Source organism: Coregonus clupeaformis, chromosome 4, assembly GCF_020615455.1.
Source record: "Coregonus clupeaformis isolate EN_2021a chromosome 4, ASM2061545v1, whole genome shotgun sequence".
NCBI lineage: Eukaryota > Metazoa > Chordata > Actinopteri > Salmoniformes > Salmonidae > Coregonus > Coregonus clupeaformis.
In genome coordinates, this window is record NC_059195.1 from 20166931 (window position 1) to 20186930 (window position 20000).

Here is a 20000-nt window from a genome sequence, read left to right on the forward strand (position 1 = left end):
TGTTCCTGCTCCACGCACCAAACCTACGGTGTGCGTCGACAGCCCTGCCCGGCCTGTTCCTGCTCCACGCACCAAGCCTACGGTGTGCGTCGACAGCCCTGCCCGGCCTGTTCCTGCTCCACGCACCAAGTCTACGGTGTGCGTCGACAGCCCTGCCCGGCCTGTTCCTGCTCCACGCACCAAGTCTACGGGGTGCGTCGCCAGCCCAGCCCGGCCTGTTCCTGCTCCACGTACCAAGTCTACGGTGTGCGTCGCCAGCCCTGCCCGGCCTGTTCCTGCTCCACGCACCAAGTCTACGGTGTGCGTCGCCAGCCCTGCCCGGCCTGTTCCTGCTCCACGCACCAAGTCTACGGTGTGCGTCGCCAGCCCAGCCCGGCCTGTCCCTGCTCCACGCACCAAGCCTACGGGGTGCGTCGCCAGCCCTGTCCGGCCTGTCCCTGCTCCACGCACCAGGTCTACGGTGTGCGTCGTCAGCCCAGCCCGGCCTGTTCCTGCCACTCGCACCAAGCCAGGGGTGCGAGTCGTCAGCCTGGTTCAGCCCGTTCCTGCTACTCGCACCAAGCCCGGGGTGCGAGTCGTCAGCCTGGTAAGACCGGTCAGCTGCTCCACAACGGAGCGTAAGCAATCCGCTCCGTCATTGTCCAGTCCAGATCCAGCCAGCGGGGTCAGACCGGACCAGGGGCGCTATGGGGGGTTGTTTGGAGGGTGGTGGGCAAGGCCGGGGCCAGAACCGCCGCCGAGGAGGTATGCCCGCCCAGCCCTCCCTTGTTTAGCCCTTATTGAGGCGCGGTCGCAGTCCGCGCCTTTAGGGGGGGGTACTGTCACGCTCTGGCTCCGGGACTCTGTATGTTGAGCCAGGGTGTGTTCGTTTCTTTGTGTTCTGTTTCTTGGTTGGGTTGTTCTAGGTTGTTGTGTTTCTTTGTTTGAGTGACTCCCGGTCGGAGGTAACGAGTGTCGGCTGTTGGCTCGTTGTCTCTGATTGGGAGCCATATTTAAACTGTCTGTTTTCACCTTGTGTTTGTGGGTTTTTGTTCCTAGTCAGTCATTGTCACTGTGGACTTCACGAATCGTTATTTGTTTTGTTGTTTCGTGTTTCGCTTTAATTAAATAAAGCATCATGTTCGTGCAACACGCTGCGCTTTGGTCCGCTTCCTGTAAAGACGATCGTGACAGAGGCCTACAAACCTGACTCAGTTACATCAGCTCTGTCAGGAGGAATGGGCCAAAGTTCACCCAACTTATTGTGGGAAGCCTGTGGAAGGCTACCCAAAACGTTTGACCCAAGTTAAACAATTTAAAGGCATTACTACCAAATACTAATTGAGTGTATGTAAACTTCTGACCCACTGGGAATGTGATGAAAGAAATAAAAGCTGAAATAAATAATTCTCTCTACTATTACTCTGACATTTCACATTCTTAAAATAAAGTGGTGATCCTAACTGACCTAAGACAGGGAATTAGAGATGGAGAGATGGAGGGATGGAGGGATGGAGAGATGGAGGGATGGAGGGATGGAGAGATGGAGGGATAAAGGGATGGATGGAGGGATGGAGGGATGGAGAGATGGAGGGATGGAGAGACGGAGAGATGGAGAGATGGAGAGATGGAGGGATGGAGGGATAGAGAGATGGAAGGATGGAGAGATGGAAGGATGGAGAGATGGAGGGATGGAGAGATGGAAGGATGGAGGGATGGAGAGATGGAGGGATGGAAGGATGGAGGGATGGAAGGATGACATGAGGAGTATAATAATAGGAAGGAGAGGTCAGAGAGACAAAGCATGCATCCCAAATGGCACCCTATTCCCTATATAGTGCAATACTTTTGACCGGGGACCATACGGCTCTGGTCTAAAGTAGTGCACTATATAGGACATAGGGTACCATTCAGGACGCATTCTAGAAGACAGAGATGGAGCGAGAACAGTCAAAATAATCATGGACATCTTTTTGCAATTCTCAGATGTGCCCCAACTTTAGATGTTATTTTGACAAGGCAGAGAGGAGAGAAATGCAGACTCATATCTCCATAGAAAACACTATTGATCGTAGTTTTGAAATGGCACTCATGATTTTTACAGCTGTCATAGGCATCTCTCACTCAATCTTAAGTTCAGAAGAAATGTGTAGAAATGCAGGCAATTTTAGACTAGAACAATTTCCAACATCTATAACAGAGACCCTCAAAATAATGTGATGTTCAACTTACGTATATGGGAACTATCTGTGCTCTACCACTCAGAGAGATATTTGTCCCTATGACCTTTTATTCTACACCTTACCTTGAACTCTGCTGATGTTTAAAACGAGGTCAAGGTAATGTCACAAGGAGATCCTCTACAGCTTACCTTGAACTCTGCTGATGTTTTAAACAAGGTCAAGGTAACGTCACAATGAATGGAGACAAGTCAGATCTTATGAACAATCTGAGAACTATCTGTGATCTGTTAGTCATGTCTAGACTCGGATAAACCAGAACTATCTGTGATCTGTTACTCATGTCTAGACTCTGATAAACCAGAACTATCTGTGATATGTTACTCATGTCTAGACTCTGATACACCAGAACTATCTGTGATCTGCTAATCATGTCTAGACGCTGATAAACCAGAACTATCTGTGATATATCTCGGCAAGACGGAGCTGCTCTTCCTCCCGGGGAAGGACTGCCCACTCCATGATCTCGCCATCACGGTTGACAACTCCATTGTGTCCTCCTCCCAGAGTGCAAAGAACCTTGGCGTGACCCTGGACAACACCCTGTCATTCTCCGCAAACATCAAAGCGGTGACCCGATCCTGCAGGTTCATGCTCTACAACATTCGCAGAGTACGACCCTACCTTACACAGAAAGCGGCACAGGTCCTAATCCAGGCACTTGTCATCTCCCGTCTGGATTACTGCAACTCGCTGTTGGCTGGGCTCCCTGCCTGTGCCATTAAACCCCTACAACTTATCCAGAACGCTGCAGCCCGTCTGGTGTTCGACCTTCCCAAGTTCTCTCACGTCACCCCGCTCCTCCGCACACTCCACTGGCTTCCAGTTGAGGCTTGCATCTACTACAAGACCATGGTGCTTGCCTACGGAGCTGTGAGGGGAACGGCACCTCCTTACCTTCAGGCTCTGATCAGACCCTACACCCAAACGAGGGCACTACGTTCGTCCACCTCTGGCCTGCTAGCTCCCCTACCTCTACGGAAGCACAGTTCCCGCTCAGCCCAGTTAAAGCTATTCGCTGCTCTGGCACCCCAATGGTGGAACAAGCTCCCCCACGACGCCAGGACAGCGGAGTCACTGACCACCTTCCGGAGACACTTGAAACCCTACCTCTTTAAGGAATACCTGGAATAGTATAAAGTAATCCTTCTTCCCCCACCCCCCATAAAAAAAATAAAAGAAAGAAAAATAAGTGGTTGTCCCACTGGCTGTCATAAGTTGAATGCACCAATTTGTAAGTCGCTCTGGATAAGAGCATCTGCTAAATGATGTATATGTAAATGTAAATATATTACTCATGTCTAGACTCTGATACACCAGAACTATCTGTGATCTGTTACTCATGTCTAGACTATAATACACCAGAACTATCTGTGATCTGTTACTCATGTCTAGACTATAATACATCAGAACTATCTGTGATCTGTTACTCATGTCTAGACTATAATACACCAGAACTATCTGTGATCTGTTACTCATGTCTAGACTATAATACATCAGAACTATCTGTGATCTGTTACTCATGTCTAGACTATAATACACCAGAACTATCTGTGATCTGTTACTCATGTCTAGACTATAATACACCAGAACTATCTGTGATCTGTTACTCATGTCTAGACTATAATACACCAGAACTATCTGTGATCTGTTACTCATGTCTAGACTATAATACACCAGAACTATCTGTGATCTGTTACTCATGTCTAGACTATAATACACCATAACTATCTGTGATCTGTTACTCATGTCTAGACTATAATACACCAGAACTATCTGTGATCTGTTACTCATGTCTAGACTATAATACCCCAGAACTATCTGTGATCTGTTACTTATGTCTAGACTCTGATACACCAGAACTATCTGTGATCTGTTACTCATGTCTAGTCAGTGATACAACATCTCACCTGTCAGCAGGTCCACCTGGCCTGATAGTCGTTATGACAACGGGGCGGGATTTGTTCCTGTCCTCGTGGGCTCCTCCTAAACAAACCAACAATCAGTTATCACACAAACAGGTTGGTATGGTAACCAAGGATAACAGGTTGGTATGGTAACCAAGGATAACAGGTTGGTATGGTAACCAAGGATACATAGCACTCCCTGCTAATCTAATTGAGTTGTGCTATAAGAATTAACTGAAGAACCAAGGTAATATTACATTATCACAAAGGAAATATAGTTGAAATAAAACAGCATAGCCACACTGGAAAAACAGTAGCAATATCATCACTTTCACTGCAGGAAGGAGTTATTGATTTCCAACAGAACGGGGAATTGGATAAAGTAATTTTAGCCCATTAGTAATTCTAAAGCAGAGCATGAACCACAGTTTGAACACTACAGAATCCATTCATGTTCCTCTCTTCAAGGAGCCTCGCTGAGATAAAGATTATCATTAAAAACACACTTGTTTAATTGATGAAGGAGAGTAACGGGCTGTGCCAACATCTCTGTATCGGCGACCTTCAAGTTAACCTTCTTCTTTCTCTTCAAAGGGACCTATATGCCGAGGAACACTCACTAAGGGTGCATCCCAAAATGGCACCCTTTGCTACACACCACACTACTTTTGACCAAAGCCCTATGGACCCTAGTCAAACAGTAGTAGTATAGGGAATAGGGTGCCATTTGGGTCGCACCCTAAAATGTTGTTCCTATTCATTTTACTGAAGCTTAATACAGTCAAAAAGATGGTTATATTCTGTTCTCATTTATCATCTCACTACTGTATTATCATATTCAGATCACTTTCCTTTCCTCCGTACCCCAGTCAAGCAGCTTCACACACACACGCACGCACGCACGCACGCACACACACACACACACACACACACACACACACACACACACACACACACACACACACACACACACACACACACACACACACACACACACACACACACACACACACACACACACACACACACACACACACACTCTGACACACACACACGTACAGACACACACACACACACACACACACACACTCCGACACACACACACACACACAGGCACACACCCAAGCACGCACACACACACGCACGCACACACACACACACACACACACACACACACACTCCGACCCACACACACACACAGGCACGCGCCCACGCACGACACACACACACACACACACACACACACACACACACACACACACACACACACACACACACTACGACACACACACACGTACAGACACACACACACACACACACACACACTGTTATGCAGCTTCGAGGGCGAACGGATGCCTCAACGAGAAATGAATCATAATTCCATGTAAAAACAGCCAATAGACAGTCAGCTTGGTTGCATTATGCATGAGACACCATACAGAAGGTGAAGCAGGCATACCTCGGATGACAAAGGAAAATGGATTGCACACACACACACACACACACACACACACACACACACACACACACACACACACACACACACACACAGACACAGACACAGACACACACAGACACACACACACACACACACACACACACACACACACAGACACACACACACACACACACACACACACACACACAGACACACACACACACAGACACAGACACAGACACACACAGACACACACACACACACACACACACAGACACACACACACACAGACACACACACACACACACACACACACACGCACACAGACACAGACACACACGTACCTCGGATGACAAAGCCGAACGTATTGCCTTCTTTGTGCAGAGTCACCTCAACATTTTTGAACATCACCCCAGAGCCTTGAACAGCTGAGGAGAGAAGCAAACACACACACACACACACACACACACACTGGATTAGCATATAATTTCCTTCATACATCTTTATACAGCCTGTCTGAATTAAAAGCTCTGTATCAGATCTGGAAGAGGTGATGTAACTTGAAAGGAAAATCCACAGAGTTGAGATGTGTTTGGTAAGGTGGCTTTGAACTCCAATTTCCTCAAGTATAAATCCATGGGAAATGGAGTAACTTAATTCTAAACTAATCCTAATGTATCTATTGAACCTATCAAATCAACAGATTAACACTAGTAATGTGTCACTGACTACAAAGGACTGTATCATTTATAACAACGCATTAATAAAACACTAGTTCTAGAACTCACAGACGGGTGGAAGCTCGTATTCCACCTCTAGAACCACACGTTCGCCAACGTTCTTCAGCAGGCTGATGATCTCATCGTGACGGAACTTGGTCAGGTTGATCCCGTTTACAGACTTGATATAGTCACCCACATTGAGCTGGTCACTCCTACAGAGAGAGAGAGAGAGAGAGAGAGAGAGAGAGAGAGAGAGATGAACTTGGAGAAGAGTCCCCTAAGTAAACTTGTCCTGGGCCTCTGTTCACAAACACAAACAGACCCCACACAGCCCCAGGACAACAACAACAACAACAACAACAACAACAACAACAACAACACAATTAGACCCAACCAAATCATGAGAAAACAAAAAGAGAATTACTTGACACATTGGAAAGAACAAACAAAAAAACAGAGCAAACTAGAATGCTATTTGGCCCTAAACAGAGAGTACACAGTGGCAGAATACCTGACCACTGTGACTGACCCAAACTTAAGGAAAGCTTTGACTATGTACAGACTCAGTGAGCATAGCCTTGCTATTGAGAAAGGCCGCCGTAGGCAGACCTGGCTCTCAAGAGAAGACAGGCTATGTGCACACTGCCCACAAAATGAGGTGGAAACTGAGCTGCACTTCCTAACCTCCTGCCAAATGTATGACCATATTAGAGACACATATTTCCCTCAGATTACAGCGATCCACAAAGAATTCGAAAACAAACCCAATTTTGATAAACTCCCTTATCTACTGGGTGAAAAACCACAGTGTGCCATCACAGCTGCAAGATTTGTGACCTGTTGCCACAAGAAAAGGGCAACCAGTGAAGAACAAACACCATTGTAAATACAACCCATATTTATGTTTATTTATTTTCCCATTTGTACTTTAACTATTTGCAAATTGTTACAACACTGTATATATACATAATATGACATTTGAAATGTCTTTATTCTTTTGAAACTTCTGAGTGTACTGTTTACTGTTAATATTTATTGTTTATTTCACTTTTGTTTACTATCTACTTCCCTTGCTTTGGCAATGTTACCACACGTTTCCCATGCCAATAAAGCCCTTAAATTGAAATTGAAATTGAAATTGAGAGAGAGAGTAATGACTTAAATGTAAATGTATATAGACATAATATGACATTTGAAACGTCTTTATTCTTTTGGAACTTCTGAGTGTAATGTTTACTGTTAATATTTATTGTCTCCCGAGTGGCGCAGTGGTCTAAGGCTAAAGCTGTGCCACTAGAGATCCTGGTTCGAATCCAGGCTCTGTCGTAGCTGGCCGCGACCGGGAGACCCATGGGGCGGCGCACAATTGGCCCAGCGTCGTCCAGGCTAGGGGAGGGAATGGCCGGCAGGGATGTAGCTCAGTTGGTAGAGCATGGTGTTTGCAATGCCAGTGTTGTGGGTTTGATTCCCGCGGGGGGCCAGTATGTAAAAATAATGTATGCACTCCCCTTGGTCGCTCTGGATAAGAGCGTCTGCTAAAAGACGTAAATGTTAATATTTATTGTATATTTCACTTTTGTTTATTATCTACTTCACTTGCTTTGGCAATGTTAACATATGTTTCCCATGCCAATAAAGCCCTTGAATTGAAATTGAATTGAAAGAGAGAGAGAGAGAGAGGGGGGATGGTGTGATAGAGGAGGGGGAAGACAAAGAGAGAGAGGGAGAGAGAGGGAGAGGATGGGGTGAGAGGAGGAGAACAGTAGAACGGGATAAAGGGATGGGATTGATAAAACCAGAACAGAAGCGAAACATAAAAAGAGAAACATAAAGCAAGAGAACGGATCAAATGAATTCAAGAGGTAGAAGCAACCAGTGAAGGAGAGAAACAGGAAATGAAAAATGAGCAAGGAGAGGGAGAGGGAGGAGAGAGGAGAGAGAGACAGTGAGGAGAGAAGAGAGAGAGACAGTGAGGAGAGAGGAGAGCGAGACAGTGAGGAGAGAGGAGAGAGAGACAGTGAGGAGAGAGGAGAGAGAGACAGTGAGGAGAGAGGAGAGAGAGACAGTGAGGAGAGAGGAGAGAGAGAGAGTGAGGAGAGAGTGAGGAGAGAGGAGAGATTGAGGAGGGAGGAGAGAGAGACAGTGAGGAGAGATGAGAGAGAGACAGTGAGGAGAGAGGAGAGAGAGAGTGAGGAGAGGGGAGAGAGAGTGAGGAGAGAGGAGAGAGAGACAGTGAGGAGAGAGGAGAGAGAGTGAAGATAGAGAGACAGTGAGGAGAGAGGAGAAAGAGTGAGGAGAGAGGAGAGAGAGAGTGAGGAGAGAGAGACAGTGAGGAGAGAGGAGAGAGAGAGTGAGGAGACAGGAGCGATAGAGTGAGGAGAGAGGAGAGAGAGAGAGTGAAGATAGAGAGACAGTGAGGAGAGATGAGAGAGAGAGTGAGGAGAGAGGAAAGAGAGACAATGAGGAGAGAGGAGAGAGAGACAGTGAGGAGAGAGGAGCGAGAGAGAGTGAGGAGAGAGGAGAGAGAGAGAGTGAGGAGAGAGAGACAGTGAGGAGAGAGGAGAGAGAGAGTGAGGAGAGAGGAGAGAGAGACAGTGAGGAGATAGGAGAAGAGACAGTGAGGACAGAGGAGAGAGAGAGGGTGAGGAGAGAATAGAGAGAGAGTGAGGAGAGAGAGACAATGAGGAGAGAGGAGAGAGAGAGTGAGGAGAGAGGAGAGAGAGACAGTGAGGAGAGAGGAGAGAGAGAGTGAGGAGAGAGGAGAGAGAGACAGTGAGGAGAGAGGAGAAAGAGTGAGGAGACAGGAGCGAGAGAGTGAGGAGAGAGAGACAGTGAGGAGAGAGGAGAGAGAGAGTGAGGAGACAGGAGCGATAGAGTGAGGAGAGAGGAGAGAGAGAGAGTGAAGATAGAGAGACAGTGAGGAGAGATGAGAGAGAGTGAGGAGAGAGACAGTGAGGAGAGAGGAGAGAGAGAGAGTGAGGAGAGAGGAGAGAGAGAGTGAGGAGAGAGAGACAGTGAGGAGAGAGGAGAGAGAGAGTGAGGAGAGAGGAGAGAGAGACAGTGAGGAGATAGGAGAAGAGACAGTGAGGACAGAGGAGAGAGAGAGAGTGAGGAGAGAGAGACAGTGAGGAGAGAGAGAGAGAGAGAAGAGAGAGACAGTGAGAAGAAAGAGACAGTGAGGAGAGAGGACAGACAGTGAGGAGAGAGGAGAGAGACAGTGAGGAGAGAGAGACATTGAGGAGAGAGAGACAGAGAGGATTACAGCCTCTCTCTCTCTCTCTCTCTCTGGTAGAATAGATTACTGCTTCTCTCTCTCTCTGGTAGAATAGATTACTGCCTCTCTCTCTCTCTTTCTCTGGTAGAATAGATTACTGCCTCTCTCGCTCTCTCTCTGGTAGAATTAATTACTGACTCTCTCAATTCAATTCAATTCAATTTGAATTTAAGGGCTTTATTGGCATGGGAAACGTATGTTAACATTGCCAAAGCAAGTGAAGTAGATATTAAACAAAAGTGAAATAAACAATATATATTAACAGTAAACATTACACTCAGAAGTTCCAAAAGAATAAAGACATTTCAAATGTCATATTATGTCTATATACAGTGTTGTAATGATGTGCAAATAGTTAAAGTACAAATGGGAAAATAAATAAACAATGGTGTTTGTTCTTCACTGGTTGCCCTTTTCTTGTGGCAAGAGGTCACACATCTTGCTGCTGTGATGGCACACTGTGGTATTTCACCCAGTAGATAAGGGTTTATAAAAATTGGGTTTGTTTTTCGAATTCGTTGTGAATCTCTGTAATCTGAGGGAAATGTGTCTCTAATATGGTCATACATTTGGCAGGAGGTTAGGAAGTACAGCTCAGTTTCCACCTCATTTTGTGGGCAGTGTGCACATAGCCTGTCTTCTCTTGAGAGCCAGGTCTGCCTACGGCAGCCTTTCTCAATAGCAAGGCTATGCTCACTGAGTCTGTACACAGTCAAAGCTTTCCTTAAGTTTGGGTCAGTCACAGTGGCCAGGTATTCTGCCACTGTGTACTCTCTGTTTAGAGCCAAATAGCGTTCTAGTTTAATCAGTTTTTTTGTTAATTCTTTCCAATGTGTCAAGTAATTATGTTTTTTTTTCTCTCTTGATTTGGTTGGGTCTAATTGTGTTGCTGTCCTGGGGCTCTGTGGGGTCTGTTTGTGTTTGTGAACAGAGCCCCAGGACCAGCTTACATAGGGGACTCTTCTCCAGGTTCATCTCTCTGTAGGTGATGGCTTTGTTATGGAAGGTTTGGGAATCGCTTCCTTTTAGGTGGTTATAGAATTTAACGGCTCTTTTCTGGATTTTGATCATTAGCAGAATAGATTACTGCCTCTCTCTCTCTCTCTCTGGCAGAATTAATTACTGACTCTCTCTCTGGCAGAATTAATTACTGACTCTCTCTCTCTCTGGTAGAATATATTACTGACTCTCTCTCTGGTAGAATATATTACTGCCTCTCTCTCTCTGGTAGAATAGATTACTTACTCTCTCTCTCTGGTAGAATTAATTACTGACTCTCTCTCTCTCTGGTAGAATAGATTACTGCCTCTCTCTCTCTCTCTCTGGTAGAATATATTACTGCCTCTCTCTCTCTCTGGTAGAATATATTACTGCCTCTCTCTCTCTCTGGTAGAATAGATTACTGACTCTCTCTCTCTGGTAGAATAGATTACTGCCTCTCTCTCTCTCTCTGGTAGAATAGATTACTGCCTCTCTCTCTCTCTGGTAGAATAGATTACTTCCTCTCTCTCAATTTCAATTTCAATTTAAGGGCTTTATTGGCATGGGAAACATATGTTAACATTGCCAAAGCAAGTAAAATAGATAATAAACAAAAATGAAATAAACAATAAAAAATGTATCAGTAAACATTACACCAACAAAAGTTCCAAAAGAATAAATGTCATATTATGTGCAAATAGTTCAAGTACAAAAGGGAAAATAAAAAAACATAAATATGGGTTGTATTTACAATGGTGTTTGTTCTTCACTGGTTGCCCTTTTCTTGTGGCAACAGGTCACAAATCTTGCAGCTGTGATGGCACACTGTGGTATTTCACCCAGTAGATAAGGGAGTTTATCAAAATTGGGTTTGTTTTCTAATTCTTTGTGGGTCTGTGTAATCTGAGGGAAATATGTGTCTCTAATATGGTCATACATTTGGCAGGAGGTTAGGAAGTGCAGCTCAGTTTCCACCTCATTTTGTGGGCAGTGTGCACATAGCCTGTCTTCTCTTGAGAGCCAGGTCTGCCTACGGCGGCCTTTCTCAATAGCAAGGCTATGCTCACTGAGTCTGTACATAGTCAAAGCTTTCCTTAAGTTTGGGTCAGTCACAGTGGTCAGGTATTCTGCCACTGTGTACTCCCTGTTTAGGGCCAAATAGCATTCTAGTTTGCTCAGTTTTTTTGTTAATTCTTTCCAATGTGTCAAGTAATTATATTTTTGTTTTCTCATGATTTGGTTGGGTCTAATTGTGTTGCTGTCCTGGGGCTCTGTGGGGTCTGTTTGTGTTTGTGAACAGAGCCCCAGTGTCACGCCCTGGCTCTGGGGACTATGTTATGTTGAGCCAGGGTGTGTAAGTCTATGTTGGCCTGAGTGACTCCCAATCAGAGGCAACGAGTGTCAGCTGGTTGTCTCTGATTGGGAGCCATATTTAACTGTCTGGCTGTTCACTTTGTGTTGTGGTTTCTTGTTCCGTTAAGGTTTGTTGATGTAACCAAGGACGTCACGTTTCGTTGTTTTGATCATTCGTATAATAAATATGTTTGCTTTCAACGCTGCGCCTTGGTCCTCCTCTCTCGTAGACGATCGTGACAGAAGAAACCACCATAACAGGACCAAGCAGCGTGAAGAAAAGAGAGGATGGACTTGGGAGCAGTGGAGTAGGAGTCTCGACTGGGCCAAGCCAAGAGAAGAGGAGAGAGGTTGGACTTTGGAGCAGTGGGGTGAGAGTCTGGCGAGAACGATGGAGGCCTGGCCCACGGGGGAGGAGAGACCCCCAGAATTTTTTTTTGGGGGGCTCACGACGTCGGGGCAGCAGGAGGCCGCGATAGAGCGGTCCAGCGGGTTGGCAGAAGAGGCCGCCAGGTTACGGGAGTCACTGGTCACCAGGGGGAGGGAGGTTGTAGAGGCACGGCGAGAGGTACTGGCGTGTGTTGCCAGTCCGGTCCGGCCTGTTCCTGATCCCCACGTAGGGCCAGTGGTGTGTGTTCCCAGTACGGTCCGGCCTGTTCCTGCCACTCCCACCAAGTCTGTGGTGCGCGTCGCCAGCCCAGTCCGGCCCATCCAAGCTCCCCGCACCAAGTCTGTGGTGCGCGTCACCAGCCCAGTCCGGCCCATTCCTGCTCCCCGCACCAAGTCTGTGGTGCGTTTCGTCAGCCCTGTCCGGCCCGGTCCTGCTCTCCGCACCAAGTCTGTGGTGCGCGTCGCCAGCCCAGTCCGGCCCATTCCTGCTCCCCGCACCAAGTCTGTGGTGCGTTTCGTCAGCCCTGTCCGGCCCGGTCCTGCTCTCCGCACCAAGTCTGTGGTGCGCGTCGCCAGCCCAGTCCGGCCCATTCCTGCTCCCCGCACCAAGTCTGTGGTGCGGTTCGTCAGCCCTGTCCGGCCCGTTCCTGCTCTCCGCACCAAGTCTGTGGTGCGCGTCGTCAGCCCGGTCCGGCTCATTCCTGCTCCCCGCACCAAGTCAGGGGTGCGCTTCGTCAGCCCGGTCCGGCCCATTCCTGCTCCCCGCGCCAAGGCAGTGGTGCGCTTCGTCAGCCCGGTCCGGCCCATTCCTTTACCCCGCACCAAGGCAGTGGTGCGCTTCGTCAGCCCGGCTCGGCCCGTTCCTGCTCCCCGCACCAAGTCAGTGGTGTGCTTCGTCAGCCCAGTCCGGCCTGTCCCTGCTCCACGCACCAAGCCTACGGTGTGCGTCGTCAGCCTGGTAAGGCCCGTTCCTCCTCCACGCACCAAGCCAGGGGTGCGCGTCGTCAGTCCAGCACAACCCGTGCCTGGGTCATGTCCGGAGCCGGATCCGCCGCCGAGGCGGAGAGCCCACCCGGTCCCTCCCCTGTTGTGGTTGTTTGGCGCGGTCGGAGTCCGCGCCTTTGGGGGGGGGTACTGTCACGCCCTGGCTCTGGGGACTATGTTATGTTGAGCCAGGGTGTGTAAGTCTATGTTGGCCTGAGTGACTCCCAATCAGAGGCAACGAGTGTCAGCTGGTTGTCTCTGATTGGGAGCCATATTTAACTGTCTGGCTGTTCACTTTGTGTTGTGGTTTCTTGTTCCGTTAAGGTTTGTTGATGTAACCAAGGACGTCACGTTTCGTTGTTTTGATCATTCGTATAATAAATATGTTTGCTTTCAACGCTGCGCCTTGGTCCTCCTCTCTCGTAGACGATCGTGACACCCAGGACCAGCTTACTTAGGGGACTCTTCTCCAAGTTCATCTCTCTGTAGGTGATGGCTTTGTTATGGAAGGTTTGGGAATCGCTTCCTTTTAGGTGGTTGTAGAATTTAACGGCTCTTTTCTGGATTTTGATAATTAGCGGGTATCGGCCTAATTCTGCTCTGCATGCATTATTTGGTGTTTTACGTTGTATACAGAGGATATTTTTGCAGAATTCTGCATGCAGAGCCTCAATTTGGTGATTGTCCCATTTTGTGAATTCTTGGTTGGTGAGCGGACCCCAGACCTCACAACCATAAAGGGCAATGGGTTCTATAACTGATTCAATTATGTTTTGCCAGATCCTAATTGTTTTGTTGAATGTTATGTTCCTTTTGATGGCATAGAAGGCCCTTCTTGCCTTGTCTCTCAGATTGTTCACAGCTTTGTGGAAGTTACCTGTGGCGTTAATGTTTATGCCGAGGTATGTATCGTTTTTTGTGTGCTCTAAAGCAACGGTGTCTAGATGGAGTTTGTATTCGTGGTCCTGGCAACTGGACCTTTCTTGGAACGCCATTATTTTTGTCTTACTGAGATCTCTCTCTCTCTCTCTCTCATTCATTTTTTCATTCATTTACTCACTCCTCTCTCTCTCTCCCTCTTCATACCCAGTCCCTCCCCCCTGTACAACTCCCAGCTACATTTATTCATATAGTCATTCACTACCCTTCTCTCTGATGTACACAGACACAGGGTGGTGAGGCAGCTGTGTAGCTGTGGGTGTGGCACGGTGGAAGTCATACATGTGTGAGTTTTTGTGTGTCCGTGTGTCGCGTATGTGTGTGTGTGTGTACTTGTGTGCATGTGTGTGTGCATCCAGTGTGACCGCGTTTATGTGTGTGTGTGTGTGAGTGCGCTCTGCGTGATGCGTGCTGTACGTGTGTGTTACCTAGCAGCGATGCCAGCCTGGCGCAGGTTGGACACCCGGGGCTTTCCATCCTTGTCCACGCCCCCGGAGACAGTGAGACCGAGAGTGGTTCCCTCTTTCTTCATCAACTCCACAACACTGGATCCCTTAAACTCATCTGCAGGGAGGGAGGGAGGGAGGGAGGGAGGGACGGAGGGAGGGAGGGAGGGAGGGAGGGAGGAGGAAGAGAGACAGGAGATGAGAGAGGTGCGGAGACAGAACAGGCCCCCACATGACGCAGAACACAACATCCTTCCTTCCGTCCTCTCCTCATCCGCTGGAAAGGAAAATACTTCCATCAAACTATTCTTATCACCTTATCAGGAAGGAAGCAGCGGCAAGATGAGAGGTTGAGTGGTTTCTCTCTCTCCCTCCCTCTCTCTCCATCTCTCGCACCCTCTTTCTCTCTCTCTCTCTCTCTCTCTCTCTCTCTCTCTCTCTCTCTCTCTCCCACCCTCTCCCTCGCTCTCTGTGTTCATCTCTCTGTAGCTCTCTCTATCCCTGTCTCTCTCTCTCCTGCCCTCTCTACTGGAGTCATGTGACGGCCTCTTGAGTATCTCCTTTAGTCCTTTATTGAAGCATCCTTGAGGGCTTACCAAGCTTTTTACACACACTCCCTTCCTCTGTCTCTCCTTCCTCTCCCTTCCTTCCTCTGTCTCTGTCTCAATCTCCATCTATTTCTTGACCCCTCTCTATCTCTACCTCTCTCTCTGTCTCTCTCTCTCTCCTTTCCTCCCTCCTTCCCACTGCATCCTCTCTTCACCATCTTTGTATCAACGTGTGACCATCGATACCACTAAGAGTTGTCATCAAAGAGGTGTAAAAAGCAGCTCATCAGTTCATCACAACATGTTTTACACACCTGCATTAGAACGTGTGCAAGCACACACACACACACACACACACACACACACACACACACACACACACACAGCAATACGGCTTCTCTCAGTCTCTCATCCACACCTGAACTGCAGCCTCTCTCCACCGAGGAACAGAGGAGAGTGTGAAATCTGTCTCTCTCTCTGTCTCTCTCTACTTATCTCTCTCTCTCTCTCATCTCTCTATCTCTCTCTCTCCCCCCTTCTATGTCTCTCTCTCTCTCTCTCTCTCTCTCTCTCTCTCTCTCTCTCATCTCTGTCTCTCTCTCTCACTACATCTCTCTCTCTCTCTCTCCCCTTCTCTATCTCATCTCTCTATCTCTCTCCCCCCCCCTTCTATGTCCTCTCTCTCTCTCTCTCTCTCTCTCTCTCTCTCTCTCATCTCTGTCTCTCTCTCGCTACATCTCTCTCTCTCTCTCTCTCCTCTCCTCTCCTCTCCTCTCCTCTCCTCTCCTCTCCTCTCCTCTCCTCTCCTCTCCTCTCCTCTCCTCTCCTCTCCTCTCTCTCCTCTCCTCTCTCTCCTCTCCTCTCCTCTCCTCTCCTCTCCTCTCAGTCAGTCCATAGATACTGATGGTAGGTAGGACAGAGAGTTAGTTGCTGGTTTCCTCCATGGCCTCAGGCTACAGATGAAACAGACAGACACAGCACATCTCACTTCAGCAGCAACATAAAAAGGATACATCCCAAATGGCACCCTATTCCCTATATAGTGCACTACTTTTGACCAGTGCCCATATGGGACACTGCCAAATGCAACACTCCAGCAGCAGCAGTAACAGTAGCGGTCTGTCTGTCTGTCTGTCTGGGTTTCTACAACGTCTGCACTACTAAAGGACTCTGTCAGCGCTCTGGGTCTTTTCCTGTCTGTCTGTCTCTCTCTGTCTGTCTCTCTCTGTCTCACCGCCCAGTTCTACGTTTCTCTGTCTGCCCAACTGGAGACTATCAGAGGATAGGGCTGTGGATGTTTCTCTGTCTGCCCAACTGGAGACTATCAGAGGATAGGGCTGTGGATGTTTATCTGTCTGCCCAACTGGAGACTATCAGAGGATAGGGCTGTGGATGTTTCTCTGTCTGCCCAACTGGAGACTATCAGAGGATAGGGCTGTGGATGTTTCTCTGTCTGCCCAACTGGAGACTATCAGAGGATAGGGCTGTGGATGTTTCTCTGTCTGCCCAACTGGAGACTATCAGAGGATAGGGCTGTGGATGTTTCTCTGTCTGCCCAACTGGAGACTATCAGAGGATAGGGCTGTGGATGTTTCTCTGTCTGCCCAACTGGAGACTATCAGAGGATAGGGCTGTGGATGTTTCTCTGTCTGCCCAACTGGAGACTATCAGAGGATAGGGCTGTGGATGTTTCTCTGTCTGCCCAACTGGAGACTATCAGAGGATAGGGCTGTGGATGTTTCTCTGTCTGCCCAACTGGAGACTATCAGAGGATAGGGCTGTGGATGTTTCTCTGTCTGCCCAACTGGAGACTATCAGAGGATAGGGCTGTGGATGTTTCTCTGTCTGCCCAACTGCCATGTTAGGGAGGAGATGCCTTTCAGAGAACGGGGTTTCATTGGAAACAGGGTTCCTGGAAAGAGAAGAATGCCAGCTAGCTTATGCTCTTTATACATGACACATACATGTATTCAATACTGTCAGCATGTATGATATCCTATCAGCTATGTATCAGCTATCAGAGAATAGCTTCATCTGGAAACGGTTCCTGGAAAAGAGGGATCAGCTGAAAGACAGCTATACCTGGCACAGAGAGATGGTGAGATGGACTGTAGGAAAGAGCTGAAAGACAGCTATACCTGGCACAGAGAGATGGTGAGATGGACTGTAGGAAAGAGCTGAAAGACAGCTATTCCTGGCATTAGAGAGATGGTGAGATGGACTGTAGGAAAGAGCTGAAAGACAGCTATACCTGGAACAGAGAGATGGTGAGATGGACTGTAGGAAAGAGCTGAAAGACAGCTATACCTGACAGAGAGATGGTGAGATGGACTGTAGGAAAGAGCTGAAAGACAGCTATTCCTGGCACAGAGAGATGGTGAGATGGACTGTAGGAAAGAGCTGAAAGACAGCTATACCTGGCATTAGAGAGATGGTGAGATGGACTGTAGGAAAGAGCTGAAAGACAGCTATACCTGGCACAGAGAGATGGTGAGATGGACTGTAGGAAAGAGCTGAAAGACAGCTATACCTGGCACAGAGAGATGGTGAGATGGACTGTAGGAAAGAGCTGAAAGACAGCTATACCTGGCACAGAGAGATGGTGAGATGGACTGTAGGAAAGAGCTGAAAGACAGCTATACCTGGCACAGAGAGATGGTGAGATGGACTGTAGGAAAGAGCTGAAAGACAGCTATACCTGGCACAGAGAGATGGTGAGATGGACTGTAGGAAAGAGCTGAAAGACAGCTATACCTGGCACAGAGAGATGGTGAGATGGACTGTAGGAAAGCGCTATCAATATTGTCAGCATGTAGAATATTCTAAAGGCTATCTACTTATCAGACAACTGCTTTCACGTGGCCTTTCTGGGAAAGAATAGAACACCAACTAGCTAGGCCTTCCTCTGACACCGCCTGGTATAGAGGTCCTGGATGGCAGGGAGCTCAGCCCCAGTGATGTACTGGGCCGTACCCTCTGTAGTGCCTTACGGTCGGATGCCAAGCAGTTGTCGTACCAAGAGGTGATGCAGCCAGTCAAGATGCTCTCAATGGTGCAGCTGTATAACTTTTTGAGGATCTGAGGGCCCATGACAAAACTTTTCAGCCTCCTGAGGGGGAAGAGGGGGATTATTTTTCCTGAGGGGGAAAAATAATTACACTCAAAGGGAACTTTGCTCTAGTGGTGAGGAAAACTTGACAGAGAGAGATTACACTAGACAGGATTACAAATGTGTCTGCACAGCCTTGTCATTTGAGTGAGTGAGAGAGAGAGAGAGAGAGAGAGAGAGAGAGAGAGAGAGAGAGAGAGAGACATCAGTTGGTGTCACGCTTCAAATCACAGTCAACCTAAATGTGCGTCGAGACTTTGATCTTTGGGTAAACAGACACTGTGTACTACACACAGGCATGAATTTACATTACATTTTTGTCATTTAGCAGACTCTCTTATCCAGAGCGACTTATACGAATTAGGGTTAAGTGCCTTGCTCAAGAGCACAGACAGATTTTTCACCTAGTCGGCTCGGGATTTGAACCAGCAACCTTTCGATTACCGGCCCAACACTCTTAACCTCTAGGGTACCATCCCATCCTGCAGGGTTAGGGTTAGGGCTGGGGAGGGTTGAGGGGAATGCACAAACACACACACACACCTCAGGAGATGACAGATCCCCATATACATCCATCTGCAGTAGGTCAACATTCTGATGACCCAGAAGGATAGGAGGAGAGGGGGAGGGATAGGAGGAGAGGGGGAGGGGGGAGGGATAGGAGGAGAGGGAGAGAGGGGGAGGGGGGAGGGATAGGAGGAGAGGGGGAGGGATAGGAGGAGAGGGGGAGGGATAGGAGGAGAGGGGGAGAGATAGGAGGAGAGGGGGAGGGATATGAGGAGAGGGGGAGGGATAGGAGGAGAGGGGGAGGGATACGAGGAGAGGGGGAGGGATAGAAGGAGAGGGGGAGGGATAGGAGGAGAGGGGGGAGGGATAGGAGGAGAGGGGGAGGGATAGGAGGAGAGGGGAGGGATAGGAGGAGAGGGGGAGAGATAGGAGGAGAGGGGGAGGGATAGGAGGAGAGGGGGAGAGATAGGAGGAGAGGGGGAGGGATAGGAGGAGAGGGGTAGAGATAGGAGGAGAGGGGGAGGGATAGGAGGAGAGGGGGAGAGATAGGAGGAGAGGGGGGAGGGATAGGAGGAGAGGGGGGAGGGATAGGAGGAGAGGGGAGGGGGGAGGGATAGGAGGAGAGGGAGAGAGGGGGAGGGGGGGAGGGATAGGAGGAGAGGGGGAGGGATAGGAGGAGAGGGGGGAGGGATAGGAGGAGAGGGGGGGAGATATAGGAGGAGAGGGGGGAGGGATATGAGGAGAGGGGGAGGGATAGGAGGAGAGGGGGAGGGATAGGAGGAGAGGGGGAGGGATAGAAGGAGAGGGGGAGGGATAGGAGGAGAGGGGGAGGGATAGGAGGAGAGGGGGAGGGATAGGAGGAGAGGGGGAGGGATAGGAGGAGAGGGGGAGAGATAGGAGGAGAGGGGGAGGGATAGGAGGAGAGGGGGAGGGATAGGAGGAGAGGGGGAGAGATAGGAGGAGAGGGGGAGGGATAGGAGGAGAGGGGGTAGAGATAGGAGGAGAGGGGGAGGGATAGGAGGAGAGGGGGGAGAGATAGGAGGAGAGGGGGAGGGATAGGAGGAGAGGGGGAGGGATAGGAGGAGAGGGGGAGGGATAGGAGGAGAGGGGGAGGGATAGGAGGAGAGGGGTAGAGATAGGAGGAGAGGGGGGGAGGGATAGGAGGAGAGGGGGAGGGATAGGA

At 48.7% G+C, this 20000-nt stretch overlaps 1 protein-coding gene across 8 annotated transcripts in view; it reads right to left on the reverse strand.

Annotated features, from left to right (window-relative positions):
- Nucleotides 1–20000, reverse strand: part of grip1 (glutamate receptor interacting protein 1) — a 451333-nt gene that overhangs the window by 131648 nt on the left and 299685 nt on the right. For all 8 annotated transcript variants that reach the window (XM_045210598.1, XM_045210595.1, XM_045210592.1 and 5 more), the window contains exons 3-6: nt 14636–14771; nt 6353–6498; nt 5909–5992; nt 4130–4205 (exon numbers count right to left, since the gene is read on the reverse strand). In XM_045210598.1, coding sequence (XP_045066533.1) covers nt 4130–4205; nt 5909–5992; nt 6353–6498; nt 14636–14771 — 442 coding nt within the window. The remainder of the gene's footprint in view (nt 1–4129; nt 4206–5908; nt 5993–6352; nt 6499–14635; nt 14772–20000) is intronic.